Source organism: Somniosus microcephalus, chromosome 21 (assembly GCF_052327205.1).
Source record: "Somniosus microcephalus isolate GS21.2 chromosome 21, FLI_Smic_1.0, whole genome shotgun sequence".
Classification (NCBI taxonomy): domain Eukaryota; kingdom Metazoa; phylum Chordata; class Chondrichthyes; order Squaliformes; family Somniosidae; genus Somniosus; species Somniosus microcephalus.
The window spans coordinates 56,669,227-56,684,791 of NC_141007.1; the positions used below are offsets into that span (position 1 = coordinate 56,669,227).

Below are 15,565 nucleotides of genomic sequence, written 5' to 3' on the forward strand. Positions count from 1 at the left end.
CCCTGCTTCACCTGAAGACTACTTTTAGCCTTGACTCCTCCCAGTTCAATATTAGAAGAGTTATCATTTTAGCATTAGTTCAATTTTTTTTAATTTTGAAGCTCACTTACTAGAAATTGCAGTCAAGGATTCTAAAAAAAAAAGGGAGATAGAGTCTAATGGGTGCATCTTTCAATACTGATGGAAATATTGGTACCTTTTATAAGGAATATAGTAGCAAGGGCCATTGTCTTGTGTATTGTGAATTGTGCGTCGTGCTCTGAGTACAACTGGTGATTTAGAAGACCAAATATGAAGTAAAATTTGGTGGATTTAAAAGGAGATATGTGCAGTGAGAAGGTCAATGAATTAAAAATTCAACTCTGTCTGCAGTGCTGTGTTTTCCAGTGTGCAAAGAGTTATATGTAAGACATGGTCCTAGTCAATTTGTGATGGCACGACAAGATCCGAAAGGCAGCAATTCCCTCCGGACAATGCACGGAGACCATGGCATAACTTGTCTGTCCAGGGAAGAGGTGTCTTCAGCAATATTAATTTGTGTCACAACACAATCAGCACTGCAGCCCGCCAGCAATGAGTGGAGAAGGCTGGTAAGGAATCAGGCCACTGCTAACGCTGCAGCAGCCCTCCGATAAGAAAGTCCACGGGTCCAGTTGGGGGGTGGGGAGCCTGGAGTTGTGAACAGCAGCAATCGAGAGGATCCTTTAGCGTTGAGTTGGGAGGAGCACTTCTGCTCCTCCTGGCTCCACATTCAGGCAAGTTACTTACCTTTTTTGCAGGCGATCCTTGAGGCTGCATTCCAAGTGCAACCTACAAGGCGCTGGCTACCTCAGGGCAAACGAATGTAGGGGTGGGGACCTCAAGCAGACGTTAGGCCCATTATTCAACGGCCCAATGCCTGCTTTAGGGTGGGTAAAGAATGCCTCTTTGTTCTTACCCAGTATGGCGTGCTTCCTGCCTCCCATTTTGGGGTGTTAGGTGCCTGCGCAGCGCCTGAAAAATTAATGCTGCGTGATGCAATTTCTATGCCTAGTTTCTTTAAGTTCTGTTGGGGCTGGGAAGGGAATGAATAATAAGGCAACTGTGGAAATCCAGCTTTCAAACACACACAATTTTAGATTTTGCAGGAAATAATTTCTCAAATACACTGCAGTAGAAGACATGTAGGCTTCATGAAGTGCTGGAAAACATAACCTTGGATTCAGCAACAGGAACAGCAGTGGTAGGATATTTTGAGCAAAACTTTTATTTCTGTTGTTGGATTACTACCACAGTTCCAAATTGTCATTAGTCAAGCCTACTTATGTCTCCATTGTGTAAAAATTAGTTTGTTGTATCTTGAGGAATACTGGCCTGGAATTTGTGGTTGGGATGACGGCGAACTGGCAGCGTTCGCCATCATTCTGCCTTTGAAACTGACCACAACTTCGGGATTTCCGCATGCGGCAAATCCCGAAGTTGCGGTCAGTCATTGACCGCTCTCAAACAAGCTGTGCTGTGCTCCGCCCCCACACAGAGTCGGCAATCTGTGTAATCAACCAAATCATTGAAACTGATGAAAACTTCGGCTCTTCTACAGTAAGTATGCTGTTAAATTTCCCACTAAAAGTTAGACCCAAAGGGATTAGCTATAACTGCTTTTTAACAGTGTATTGACTGCTAAACAAATGTTAAAGACCTGGAAAACTAATTTTAATTTTGTGCAGTTTGAAATTTGTCCATTTCAATAAAAAATATTTTAAAGTTTGCCCATCATTATTTCAGCTTTGCCTTTTTTTCATGTGAGAACCCCAATCTTTCTTTTGCTCTTTAACTATTTTAAAAAGTTAGAATTTTAAGAGCTTACTCACTTCCTTGTTTGCTGTCTGTGAGAACTCTGCCTTTTGATTGGCTGCTTTGACAGCCTGTTGACATCATAGCAGTTCGAACAAGGGGATCACTACTACAGTCTGTTGAATTGAATTCAAGGTCGGAAAACCCGAAGTTCTTGACACAGGGATTGAGAGATCCTTGTGCGGAGCGTACGTCGGGGCCAGTAGCAAACGCTTTCGCTTCACTGCTGACTCAATTCCTGGCCATTAACTTTGTGTGTGCTTACCTATACTTGGGGTTAGGAAATAAAATCAAATGTTTATGATGCCAGTTGCACACAAATAAGTTATCCCACTGGTTACAGGTTAACCAGTTGGCATTGCTGTATTTTATTGAGCTTAATATCAGTTTTGAAGGAGTAAAGTGTATGGAAGCGCCATGATTACCCATAGTGGTGTTTTGAGAGTGCGATTCATTGTAGATGTCATGGGGATGCAGCACTTCGGAGTTCTAATATGTGGTCCCAGCAATGGTATAGTGCAGGTTTGTGCTCATGATTCCCGCAGTGCAAGTTCACAAGCTGAGGCAAACCAGAGAGAGATCATAGAGTGTATGAGAGAAACCAGAGAAAGATAGGTACACAGGGAAGAGAAGGAGGAACACAAACACACGCACGCGGGCACGCTCGCACAACTCCGAGCAGCCAGTTACAGAGTGGCATTGTTAAAGGTGTGGAAGCAGATCGCCTGTCCACCTTTTCTTCTTGGGTTGATTGAGTGGTATGGGGAACCCAAAGAGGGGAAAGGGATGAAAATAACTTTTGGGGATGGGAAAAGAGAAAAATTAAACATTAGTTGATTTGTCACCAAGCTATCTAGTACAGAAATGGTACACACTTGTTTTAATCCAGTCTGTATTGGAGTGGATAGATTAAAACACAAACATGTGTATTAAGGGCTATGGAACGAAGGCGGGTAGATTGAGTTAAGCTACAGATCAGCCATGATCTAATTGAATGGCAGAACAGACTCGAGGGGCTAAATGGCCTACTATTTCTATGCTCCGACAAAATCAGGTGGGCAGCTTCCCCCACCCTCTGCCCAAGTCATGGAGCAAGTTTAAAAAAAAAAAAAGTTTTATTCGTTCCTGGGATGAGGCCGTCGCTGCCCATCCCTAATTGCCCTTGAGAAGGTAGTGGTGAACCGCCTTCTTGAACCGCTGCAGTCCTTGTGGTGAAGGTACTCCCACAGTGCTGTTGGGGAGGGAGTTCCAGGATTTTGACCCAGTGACAATGAAGGAATGGTGATATATTTCTAAGTCAGGATGGTGTGTAACTTGGAGGGGAACTTGCCAGTGATGGTGTTCCCATGCGCCTGCTGCCCTTGTCCTTCTAGGTGGTAGGGGTTTGGGAGGTGCTGCCGCAGAAGCCTTGGTAAGTTGCTGCAGTGCATCTTGTAGATGGTACACTGCAGACACATTGCGCTGGTGGTGGAGGGGGTGAATGTTTAAGGTGGTGGATGGGGTGCCAATTAAGTGGGCTGTTTTGTCCTGGATGGTGTAGAGCTTCTTGAGTGTTGTTGGAGCTGCACTCATCCAGGCAAGTGGAGAGTATTCCATCACAATCCTGACTTGTGCCTTGTAGATTGTGGAAAGGCTTTAGGGAGTCAAGAGGTGAGACACTCGCCGCAGAATACCTAGCCTCTGACCTGCTCTTGTAGCCACAGTATTTATGTGGGTGGTCCAGTTAAATTTCTTATCAATGGTGACCCCCGGGATGTTGGTGGTGGGGGATTCGACGATGGTAATGCCGTTGAATGTCATGGGGCGGTGGTTAGACTCTCGTTGTTGGAGATAGTCATTGCCTGGCAGTTCTGTGGCGTGAATGTTACTTGCCACTTAACAGCCCAAACCTGAATGTCATCCAGGTCTTGCTGCATTCGGGCATGGACTGCTTCATTATCTGAGGAGTTGTGAATGGAACGGAGCACTCTGGGGTTTTAATCTTTGAGGTTAAAAAATGACAATGGAACAAAGTTAACACCCATACATCATTTTAAGTCAAGAAAACAACTTATCCAAAAGTGCACCTAATTTTCCAATTTTAAAATCATATACGTGTTGCCCAATATATAGCAGTTTGTTTCTCCACCCCCCCCCTTCAGTGTCAAAGGTTGTGGATTTCACTGCCTAAAACCCCAACTCGAGAATAAATTTAAATAAAAATGTGCAGATACTGAAGCAATGAGAGAGAAACTTAAAAATAAAAAAATCAGTGTTTGGCCAGGTAGAGATTACAAGTATCCTAAAAGCTACAATGAAATCTCAGGTAGATCAATAATTTATCAAAACCTATAGCATTTCTAGAGCAAAGTAAAAAGAACTACAACAAAGGGAGTAAATTAATTTCATAAAATAGGTTCTTGATGCTTTGAACTCCATTCATGATTTTGATTTTATTATTTTATAGATTCCAGATTGAGGCTCCCCTCCTACTCATTGTTTTCTAATGCGAAGATCTCGTGGATCAATCGCAATACTACCAGGCTTTGTACAGTAAGCAGAGAAAGGCAAGTGAAAAGCAGTCTTCTTACCTTTCCCTACTCCTAGATTAAATTATTTTTTAACTTCTCTTCAGTCTCCACTGATCTTCGAGAAATGCACAAACTACAGCGTTTTAGTCCCATTTTCATAGAATCATAGAAATTTACAGTACAGGAGGCCATTTGGCCCATCGTGTCTGTGCTGGCCGATTAAAGAGCTATTCAGCCTAATCCCACTTTCCAGCTCGTAGTCTGTAGCCTTGTAGGTTACGACACATCAAGTGCATTTCCAAGTAATGAGGGTTTCTGCCTCTACCACCCTTTCAGGCAGTGAGTTCCAGACCCCCACCACCCACTGAGTGAAAGAACATTCTCAACTCCCCTCTTATCCTTCTACCAATTACTTTAAATCTATGCCCCTTGATTATTGACTTCTCAGCTAAAGGAAATAGGTTCTTCCTATCCACTCTGTCTAGGCCCCTCATAATTTTATACACCTCAATTAAGTCTCCCTTCAACTGCTTCTGTTCCAAAGAAAACGACCCGAGCCTATCTGATCTTTCCTCAAGCTAATATTCTCCAGTCCTGGCAACATCTTCGTAAATCTCCACTGTACCCTCTCTCGTGTGATCACATCTTTCCTGTTTAAATGATCAACATAGATTGCTCTGGATCCCCTTAGTTGAAGTGATCAGCAGCTTGGTAGCTACAGCGCTCCTTTACAGGGAAACCAATTTGAATAGCAACCTCAACTGAAGTTTGCCAATGTTGGCTAAACCATTGCCGAGGTGATGAATTAGGGCAGGAAAGGAAACTGGATGAGGAGGGGGATCTTTCCAGCATTGCTGAAGCGAGTCTCCTGGCAAGTTGGCCAGAAGCATTATAGCACAGGTCTTGAGCTTGACTACTTCCTGCTCCTGACCTTACCATACCAGGGATGCAAATACTGATTATATTTGCAAATATCCATCCACTCTGGTCAACAGCATCCATTCTTGAAAACCAAAATGTGTGTTTTTTCACCCTGTCCCTCCCTCCCTCCCTCTCTCACACACACAATGCTTTGTAACAACTTTTTAAAGAGGTGCGCCGATTGTGAAAGTTTTCTATTTAACCAAATTGTTCCAAACATTTGTAAATTGTACCCCCTCAATGACAGCAAAATAGAAAATGGCATCATTTTTCATGCAACACTTGAATGGGTCTTGCTTGCTGCACTCTCCACTGATTTAAGAAAATTAAGGATTAGAACTTACAATAAACTCAACCCTGACTTCCATTTTATGAATTCAGCTCAGCCAGAATTACTGCAATGTTTTTTGTACTGTTGTTGATTTTTTCTAGTTTGCATGCAGTTCATTAGGTACTGTACTGGTACACAGAAGTGCTGTTCACTCTTCTTTGTCTGGCAGTGTTGACGTTTGTTAACGTTTCACTTCAACTGGATTCAGCAGATTCTTTCGTGACCTAAATCCTTGAGCCGAAGTGGAGTAAGAGAATGTTTAGCAGGCACTAGCTGAAACCTGTTTTGCTGCAGGAAAGAGATTTAAAAGAAAAACACAAAATCTTATGTTTGTAAATAATCTTGGCAATGTAATGTTTAATATTTTTAATATCATTGGACTAAAACGAATTCATAGGCACTTTTCATACTACACCATTCAATGATGACACATTTAGCTAAGTTAGCCACTACAGCCAACTACCGAGATAGCAACCATCCCTAACCATGTAACATCTTTTATAGTATTTTCCGGTGCCAGATAAAATTCAAGCTGCATTTCCCCACAATGTTTTCAACTGGAATCAACAATGTTGATCAAAATCTAGCACATCTTATCTGGTTTTGACTGAGAACTAAGCAACTAAGTTTTTCTTCAATTAATCTTTGGCAACACACTGCATAATACATTGAGCTACACTAGGGCGAGGGTTAAGCAGAACTGACCCACTTGTTTGTGGAGATAAATTATGTATTATTAGAGTTTTCAGCATCATATCTGTTTGGTATTAGTACATGAAACTCATTGCAAGTTTATGGATGAAGTGATGAGAGTCAACAAATAGTACAGTTTTGAAAAAGTTGAAGAATGTACAAGTGTTTAAGTACAGAAGCCAAGCAGGTGAATCAGATCTGTTGGTAACATGAAATGATAAAACTGCATGTGTATTCTTAAAGTCTGCTCAGTTCTCTATTACACTGCTCCCCCCCCCCCCCCCCCCGTGTCTAGTTACTATGATTGTTCTATTTCCTACTTTAGTGCTGTGGGAAAAAAAAATCACAACTGAATAGGAAGATATTGGGTTATGCATTATTGTAGATCACATTTTATTTCTCTCTTGTACCAAGCTTAAGGAGATCATAAGACAAAACGGCATGTAATAACTTATGCTTTTTTAAAAAATTCTCCACTTGGCCAGTAGGACTTTAACTTTCTACTTGTACTTTTGACTAATCTCTTTTATAAAAAAAAAGGAACTAAATATGCTTTTACAGATAAGGAGATGGCAGAGTAAAGAGAAACTGCAACAGGCCACAAGGGATAAAATGCAGGGGAAGAAAAGAAAGAAAAATGGTTTGGAGACAGAGAAACTCACCACTGTTACTTACATGCTGGTGAATTGTTTTATTTTTCTGCTTGATAAAGTTAGAAGAGTAACTGACCTTGGCTAGTAATGACATTTTCCAGCTGCATTTTGAATACTTTTTTTGTAATTTTGTAAGAAAAAAATCCCTCTTGTCTCCCGTGCCATAACTCACTAAGGTTATGCAACAATGGCTAGCTGACAAATGAGCACATTGCTCTAAAGCATCTCAAGTATGGAGCCAGTCTGCAGGAGAAGGACATGCTTTTTGTTTTCCTCCACCCTAGTGAGGAAATGTATGGATTCTGTTTTTTAATTCCCCAAAGCAATCCAACTGAGATTAGCAACACATCACAAGAAATTGAACACGTACCCACTGCATGATGCCTAGTCATCACCAATACTCCATTTAAATTTCTCATCAGAGATTTGTCTTCCAATTTAAACTTATATGTGGACAATAAATTCAAAGATTTTTATGGATCTACAAAATCACCATTAACAGTAACAGATCTCAGTGAACCTGGTGGTTGTGGAAAAAGGCTAGACAATATCTGCTGGGATTTGTGGGACAGACCAAAATCTTCCAATAATCCAGTGTATGCTACAACTCTGGTATACAGACAAAAGTCAACTTGGTCTAAACTTTTTGTATACAAATTGCAGTGTTCCAGGAAATAATACTGTCTGTGAGTATACTGCAAGCAGAACAGGTGACACTTAAAAGCTTCAGTGCGGGTGTTTTTTATTTTAGGTGATGCAAAATGTTGGAGATACAGCTGCAAGTTCCTGGCATTATTGCATAGAATATACAGCACAAAAGCAGGGCATTCGGCTCAACCAGTCCATGGTGGCATTTATGCTCCACTCGAGCATCCTCCCTCATTGAACTATCAGCATGACCCTCAATTCCTTTCTCCCTCTTATGCTTATCTAGCTGCCCCTTAAATTCATCGATACTATTCGCTTCACTGTGGTAGTGAATTCCACATTCTCGCCACTCTCTGGGTAAATAAGTTTCTTCTGAATTCCCTATTTGATTTCTTGGTTACCATCTTGTATTGATGGCCTCTAGTGTTGCTCGTCCCCACAAGTGCAAACACTGTCTAATTGATCAAAACCTTCCATAATTTTAAAGACCTCTATTCGATCACCCATCAGCTTCCCCTTTTTAAGAGAAGAGATCCAGGCTGTTCATCCTTTCCTGATAGGTATAACCTCGCAGTTCTGGTATCATCCCAGTAAATCTTTATTGCACCCTCTCCAGTGACTCCATATCCTTTTCATAATATGGTGACCAGAACTGTACACAGTACTCCAAGTGTGGTCTAACCAAGAATATTATGAAGATGAAAAATTAGAATTTTGTAATTGAAGTGAGCATAATACTATTACAGAAGAGTTACGGCTAGGCAGATTTTCAGTGCGCGCTGAAATTCCTTTTTTTTTTTTTTAAACCGGGTTGCCCGTGCGATAAGGCCTCCAGTTTTTACACGAGAAAAAAGCAGACGTAAGTACTTAGTTTTAAAAGGTAAGTGGTCTATTAATTAAAGTTAGAATTTTTTTCCCACAAGTTTATTATTTTTAAATAATTTACAGTAAGGTAAGTGTATTTTTAGACCAGATTTTTAAAAAAATTATTTTTTTCAAATATTTGAATTGTTTAAATTCGTTTTTTACAGTTATTAATAGTTCATTTAATTAGTGGGATGTTTTTTTAACTTTTATTTGAAGTTTAAGTACTGTTTTGGGCATCCAGAGTTTTCATGAGTTTGACAGTTCTTACTATCAAACTCATGAATGAACTTTTGCAACTTCCGATTGGTTGCCCAGTGCTCACGTGATCCCAGCCGGCTCATCGAACTAACTACGCTGCTGGATCACGCAAGCACAGCGCGCCGGGAGCTGAACCGGGCCACTGACAGGAAATCCACGCAGGGCCAGGCTTCAACCGTCGGCGCACTATGTAAGTGTAGGACGGGGGCTTGCACCCGCGGGAAGCCCCCGACACCAATTTCTGGGCCATTGTTGCAGTTAAAATGCAGCAGCTTCTCATTTACTAAAGTTGCTCTGATCTTCAAGCATAGTTATCACTGGGCTGTAGTTATAAGAGTCAGACTCTGATCGCTTCCTGTGGAAAGGTACAATATTTGTCACTTTCTACTTCGATGGAACAACAAGAATTGACAGAGACAGAAGAATACATAGGCAAGGTTAAGCACATCTTTCCTCAGGGCTTTTAAGAACCTGTGTTTCAATGCCATCTGGGCAGTAGTTTTCCAGGATTTTGAAGGAGACATTTAACTTTCAGCTGCCCTTGCTGCTTCCCCCCAACTCCACCAAGCCAAAGTTTCCCCAGGATTCCCGATCCTACTCCTGAACCTGCATGTTTCTCTCTCTTCCCTCATGTCCTCGCTGCACTTGTTGTCCATGTGACCCTTCTGCTTCCATCCAACTTCCCTTCTTGGCCCTCATGCTAGCTGACATTGTAAATGGTTGCCTCTCCTCCGGCATTGTCCCACACTTTCAAAATGGTTGCCCCCCCCCCCCCCCCCAAAAGAAATACCCTCAACCCCTTTGCCTTTGCAAACAACCACCCTATCCCCAACTCCTCTTGAAAGTTGATACTTCCAAAATCTGTGCCCATCTTTCCTGCAACTCCATAATTGAATCTCTCCAATCAGGTTTCCATCCCTGCCACAACACTGAAACAGCCTTACCAGAGTCACAGATGACATCCAACGTAACTGTGACCATGGTACAATATCCTCTTTGTACTCCTGAACCCCTCTGTAGCCTTTGACATGGTCGGCTCTACCATCCTCCTCCAATGCCTTTTGTCTGTTATCCAGCTCAACGGGATGTCTTTGCTTGGTTCCACTCTTACCCATGTGATCATAGCCAGCACATCTCCAGCAATGGCTTCTCTTCCATCCTCACACTGTTACCTCCAAGGATCTTGGTCTGCCAAGGATCTGTCCTTGGGCCTCTTCCTGTTCCTCATCTACAGCTGCCCCTTGGTGACATCTTTCGCAGACATGGGTCAACTTCTAAATGTATACTGATGACCCAGCTCTATTGCGTCAGTGTTGTCAGCCTGCTTGTCAGACATCCAGTCTTAGCTGAGCACCAATTTCCTCCAGTTAAACAGTGGGAAGACCAAAGCCAGCATCTTGGGCCCTTGCCACAATCTCCATAACCTCGCCACGGATTCCATTCTCCTTGCCTAGCCACACTCTGGCTGAACCAGGCTGTTCGCAATCTTTGCGTCCTGATCAACCCCTAGCTGAGCTTCCAACCCCATATCCTCTCCGTCACAAAAGACTGCCTACTTCTACCTCTAACATCATCCACCACCATCCCTGCCTCAGCATATCGGCTACCGAAACTCTCATCCATGCCTTTGTCACTGCCAGACTCGACTATCCTAATGCTCTCCAGGCTGGTCTGAGCATCCTACCCCCGCCCCCCCTCTTTGCCATGCCATTGGTGGCCATGTCCTCAGCTGTGTAAGCCCTAGAATTTCTACCCTAAACCCTGTCCTCTTAATGCCCTCCTCAAAACCTTTGGTGTCCATTTGGCTGATTATGCCTCTGAAAGACCGTGGAAAGTTTGTTCTATTAAAAGCACGTCGTTGTTGTAGCGCCTGATCTTGATTTGGCTGTGTAGCTGCACTTGGATTGAGCTTTGGATTTCAGTTGACCTTTAAAGTGTTCAACGTCTCCATATAATTATGAGAAAAAGAAAAGGGGGAGAGAGAGAGAGATATTAGAGTGGATACAATTCGAAAAATGGAATAAAAAATGAAATCAGTGGATTAGAAAAGAAAAATGGAAAAGTAAATAGATATAGAAAATGGGGTGAATGTAACTCCAAATATTTTAACAAGATAGTTAGAATTAATGTTGCTGGGAAGTTTCAAAACAAATAGAATGAGAAATAAATGTGGAAACAATGAAAAATTTCAAAAATTAAACGATATAAATACAGTTAATTAGAAAATTGGGGGGTGCAATACATAAACAAGAGTATGGTGGGGTAATTTTTTTGACTGGAAGTTCATGTACAAATGCTTAATACACTCTTCCAAAAACAGCATGTTAGTATCCATACTTGAACTTCTTCAATAGGAAAATATATCCATGAGTCTTGAAGTATGCAATATATCTGCCTCTGCCACCACATCAGAATTTATTTTATCTGCGCTATATTTAAATGCTTACACAATTTTTTTAAATGGCATAGTAGGTTTACAGGCTGTAATGCCAATGAATATTGAGTAAAAATGTAATTTAAACTTGATCTATAAAAGCACAAGAAATCAGGGATAAGTCCAGGTTGTTTAAGTACTCAAAACCACTTTCAGAACTAAGGCAGAATAAATGCCAGAACCTAAACTATTCAAATTGAGGTACACTCTACTCTTAATTTGAAGTCAATTAATTTGAATTATTGGATAATTTGGATTAGTTGCACTTTTATAAAATGACTGCCATGTTAATTATGTTGGCTAATTTGAACAACAGGATTAATCCATTTTTCCCCTCCATGCAAAAAAAATTACTTTGAATTGAATACATTATATAGATTGAGTTAATAATCTGATTAAAATCAATCTGACACTTACCCAATCATTAAATATTTATCCTTACTGCATTCATTTTTGGTTCTATTCAGTGCACGTTTCTTCCTTTTCCTCAACAATAGCTAAAAAGAACTTTCCATAATTGTTTCAGGTTAGTGACGCAAACGTTTACTCCAATCTAAATTTCAACAGATAATGACGTTGGAAAAAATAGAAAACCCTTTAGTATTTCTGGAACTTTTGCCAGAACTGCACTTTTAAAACTTAAATTACAACAATTGTGTGGGATTGCAGCTATAATTACCAGTTTCTTGTACTACTTTTCTTGGGTGTGCCAAACCCAACTGTATAAACAGTCAGTACTGCAAATGGAGTCTGCAGGCTACTGCTAAATTGTCATAACATTTAATGAACGAAAAGTGAACATTACCAAAAACTGATCCTTACCTGTAAACATCATTACAAACACAGAGATAGATAATATCCAGGACACTCTGCTGTTGGATTCATCGAAATAAGTCTTTAGGTCGTAAAAGAAAACACCAAATGATTTAATGATGCCGTATGTGAGTACTTCTATGAAAAAGAAAGCAACGGCTATGATCCAGCCCCAGCCTCCATCTGGAGTCTTGGTGTAAACATTTGTTGTGCATCCTCTCGTGTTTCCCATGAACATTGTCATTTCCACAATTTTGGTTGCTGCATTTAAAAAAAGAGAGCTGATTCAGTATTTAAACACCAAAACTAGTAATTCCACTCAAGTGCTTGAATTGTCTTCAGAATATTATTGTTTTTTTAACATTTAGAATTAAGTGCACACATGGCAGAGCAGACCTTATAATAGCAATAACACTTTGCTGAAAACAGGGAGAACAGAGGAGATTATGAAGTTCTTAAGTCAAATGAAAACCTAAAACTAGGCCTCAATATTTTTCTCCTTAGTTCCTGGAGACCACTCAGTTCCCAGGTGTCACCGAGAGAAAAATCAGTAGAGACCCATTGGATAGAGTCGCAGCCACCTTTGCACTTCCTCAGTGAATGTCAATTTAGTCATGTTATAGACAACAGCTGCAGTCCTGCACCTTTGTGCCAAGGATGAATTCAACACGCTGTCAAACACTTGAAGGTTTATTCAAGGTTACAAACCAACATACTCATAGCTATTGAGCTTACAAAGGACGCTTTATTATAGAAGGTACACATATTGCAGTCAGGTGAGCTCGACCCCCCCTCCAAAAAGACTGTTCTCCTTGGAAAAAAGGTTAAGAGGTCACCTAAAAGAGGTTTAAGATGATTAGAGGTTTTGATAGAGAAAAATTATTCCCTCTGGCGAGAGGGTCAATAATTAGAAGTCATAGATTCAAAATCATTGGTAAACGATCTAGAGGGGCGATCAGGAGAATTTTTTTCATTCAAAGTGGGAAATTTTAACCCAAAAAAAGGTAGGTTGGGATCAGGAAGTTGGTGTTAAAAATCTGAATCCCAACCAGAACCCGCCCACTTCCAATTTTAATGGAAGCGGGCGGGTGGGAATGTGAAATGAAAGGATTTCCTACTTGCGTTTAAGCCAGGAGCAGTGTATTCAGAGGCTCTGCTTCACCAAAGAGGTGGTCACAGAACTCTGCCATCTCCTGGAACCAGACCTGCAGCCTCCACCACCAGACCTGCAGCAGGCCACCACGAAATGGAACACTTGCACCAGCGTGTACTGGAGGGCTCCTCCCTAGCGGTCAAGGCAGTGGAACCATTGCTTTAGCACCCCAATGGTCTGCTAGATGAGGTTCCTCGTGGCAGCATGACTCTCATTATGTGATTGCTGGCTATGAGGGGTGGGGCTGCGGATGGAAGTCATCACACAGGTGTAGGGCGGATAGCCTTCGTCTCTGAGCAGCCACCCTCGGGTTAAGATGTGATGGCTAGAAGATTGCTGGCACACCAGACTGGCACAGGATGAAGGCATCATGATTGCTGCCAGGATACTGGACATTCACCATTATGATGTGCTGCATGTGGTCACACACCAACTGCACATTAAGTGAGTGGTAGCCTTTGTGGTACATCTCAGGATGATGTGCGGCACCGGCAAAGCCATGGGTGTGCAGTCAATGACACCCTGCACCATGGGGAAAGTCCGATATCCTGGCAAAGCTTGGATATCTTGTGCGCTCCTCCTGCTTCTATCTGCTGAGAGAAGACAATGAAGTCCCTTCTCCTGGAGTACTCTGACCTCCCGGATGCAGCGATGGACAGCAAACTGGAAGATGTTAACTATGTTTCCTGCTCCAGATCTTGAGGGCCACTGGCAGTGCCGTTGTCACCCTGCTCTGAGGCTGCAGGTCTGGTTCCAGGAGATGGCAGAGTTCTGTGACCACCTCTTTGGTGAAGCAGAGCCTCTGAATACACTGCTCTTGGCTTAAATGCAGGTAGGAGAAGTGCTCTTGGAAGACCCTAGGTGAGTAAGGCCTACTACCAAGCGCCCTCCTGCTCCTCCCCCCTCTCCGAGCAGCTTGTCTTCTTTGCTGCCTCTGCTTCATCTCCCTGTCATGCTCCAGCGTGAGGGAGACTGCAAGTAGAGCTCCCATGACTGGAAGCAAGTGATCTGAGCAAGGCCTTCTCCACTTGAAGTACTGTACCACACCAACTTTAAATAACTGTAGAAAGCTCAAAATAGTTGCATAAACTTACCAGTAGAAATCAAAAAGCAAGTCACCTGCAAGTTGATAACTTTAAACACCATTGGTGGGGTGGGGTGGCGGGGGGGGGGATCCCTCGAGCAGCTGAACACACGTTCAGCTGTTCGTGTTTTGGAGAGGGCGTGCAGTCGAGTGGCAACATCCAAAATAGCAAGTAGTGCGTCAAATCAGCATCGCACACTGATTGACACCATGATCTGACTAATCAGCATTTTTCTGGTAAACACAGGCAACAGTCGCGCTACCGACCTGCCCAAAATGGTGGCCGCCATTTTTTTTTGCCAAAACCAGCCTTAACAGCCGCCACCAAGGTACCGAGTTTCACGGCCACGATCATTAAAAACATAGGCTGAGTGTGGTTGGGCATGAACTCCACATGCTTGATAGTGGTGCCACTGACCCTGAAGAATTTCCCCAGGGCAGCCCAATTTAAAGAGTTTTGGCAGTCCCGAGCGGAATTTCCAACTGTGCAGTGGAAAAGTAGAACATTCACCCTGGGACCTGCAGCAACTTAAAGGGGATTTTTTCCTCCAGGCTGGGACAAAGCATCTGGCCTCACCCACATTGTGCATTAAGTACCACTGTAGGACCCACAATTGATTGGACTCAGTGGGTACACTTTACATTTTTTTTTAAATTTTTTAAAAAAGGCCTCTATTAGGCGGCCTCTGCCAGCCTAGCAGTGTCAAATTTACCAAGAGCTGGAGGCCTGTTGTAATACAGATGTTCTCCATGCCCAGTGTTGCTATGGCAGTAATTACAGGGTGATGCAATGCATCATATTTTCTATCATTACTGCCTTATTGGGTGAGACCGGAAGATTGCCACATGGGCAGAAATGGATGGAGAGCCAACAGAATGAGTCCTTGCCCAATTTTCAATCCCCACCCACTGAAATTAAGGAGCTACTCCAGAGGAAAATCTCTGCAACTGCTTCACGTGTCATTTACTACAGTAATAAAGCATTTTATTCACACTAGCCAATTTAATTCTGATAAAGATATTTCTTGCCAAATGTTATGCTACACACAGGCGCTAATGCCCAGTGGAAGTCAAGCAAAGCAAACGTCTAGGGGATCAAGGGGATAAAACGTCTGACTAGCTAGCTGGTAATTTGTAGACAAATCCAAAAGGAATAAAAAAAATCACTAGATATAACTTTTAATAATTATATATGTCGAGCAATAGCAGTCTACACAAGGTCGTCATTTTAAACTCTTGTCATCCCGACACCGAGGTTCAAAACTCTCAGAACTGCTAAAGTGAGATTCAGTCGAGCAACCAAGCAGAACAGGCTGGGGCTGAGGGCAGATTCTTTTTTTGCACCATCTGCCGGCCAGTTTGTATCA

General features: G+C 42.2%; 2 protein-coding genes across 13 annotated transcripts in view; one reads left to right on the forward strand and one right to left on the reverse strand.

Annotated features, from left to right (window-relative positions):
* LOC147102833 (archaemetzincin-2) overlaps positions 1 to 15,565 on the forward strand; it is a 133,510-nt gene that overhangs the window by 63,125 nt on the left and 54,820 nt on the right. The window lies entirely within an intron of this gene.
* Positions 1 to 15,565, reverse strand: part of LOC147102834 (monocarboxylate transporter 7-like) — a 39,041-nt gene that overhangs the window by 22,184 nt on the left and 1,292 nt on the right. For 3 of the 12 annotated variants that reach the window (XM_085963689.1, XM_085963690.1, XM_085963688.1), the window contains one exon: positions 11,971 to 12,222. In XM_085963689.1, coding sequence (XP_085819815.1) covers positions 11,971 to 12,205 — 235 coding nt within the window. In that variant the 5' untranslated portion in view covers positions 12,206 to 12,222. Of the gene's footprint in view, positions 1 to 1,850; positions 10,660 to 11,565; positions 11,702 to 11,970; positions 12,223 to 15,565 lie in introns of those variants that run through there. The other 9 variants (XM_085963692.1, XM_085963700.1, XM_085963699.1 and 6 more) reach the window with 9 other exon arrangements.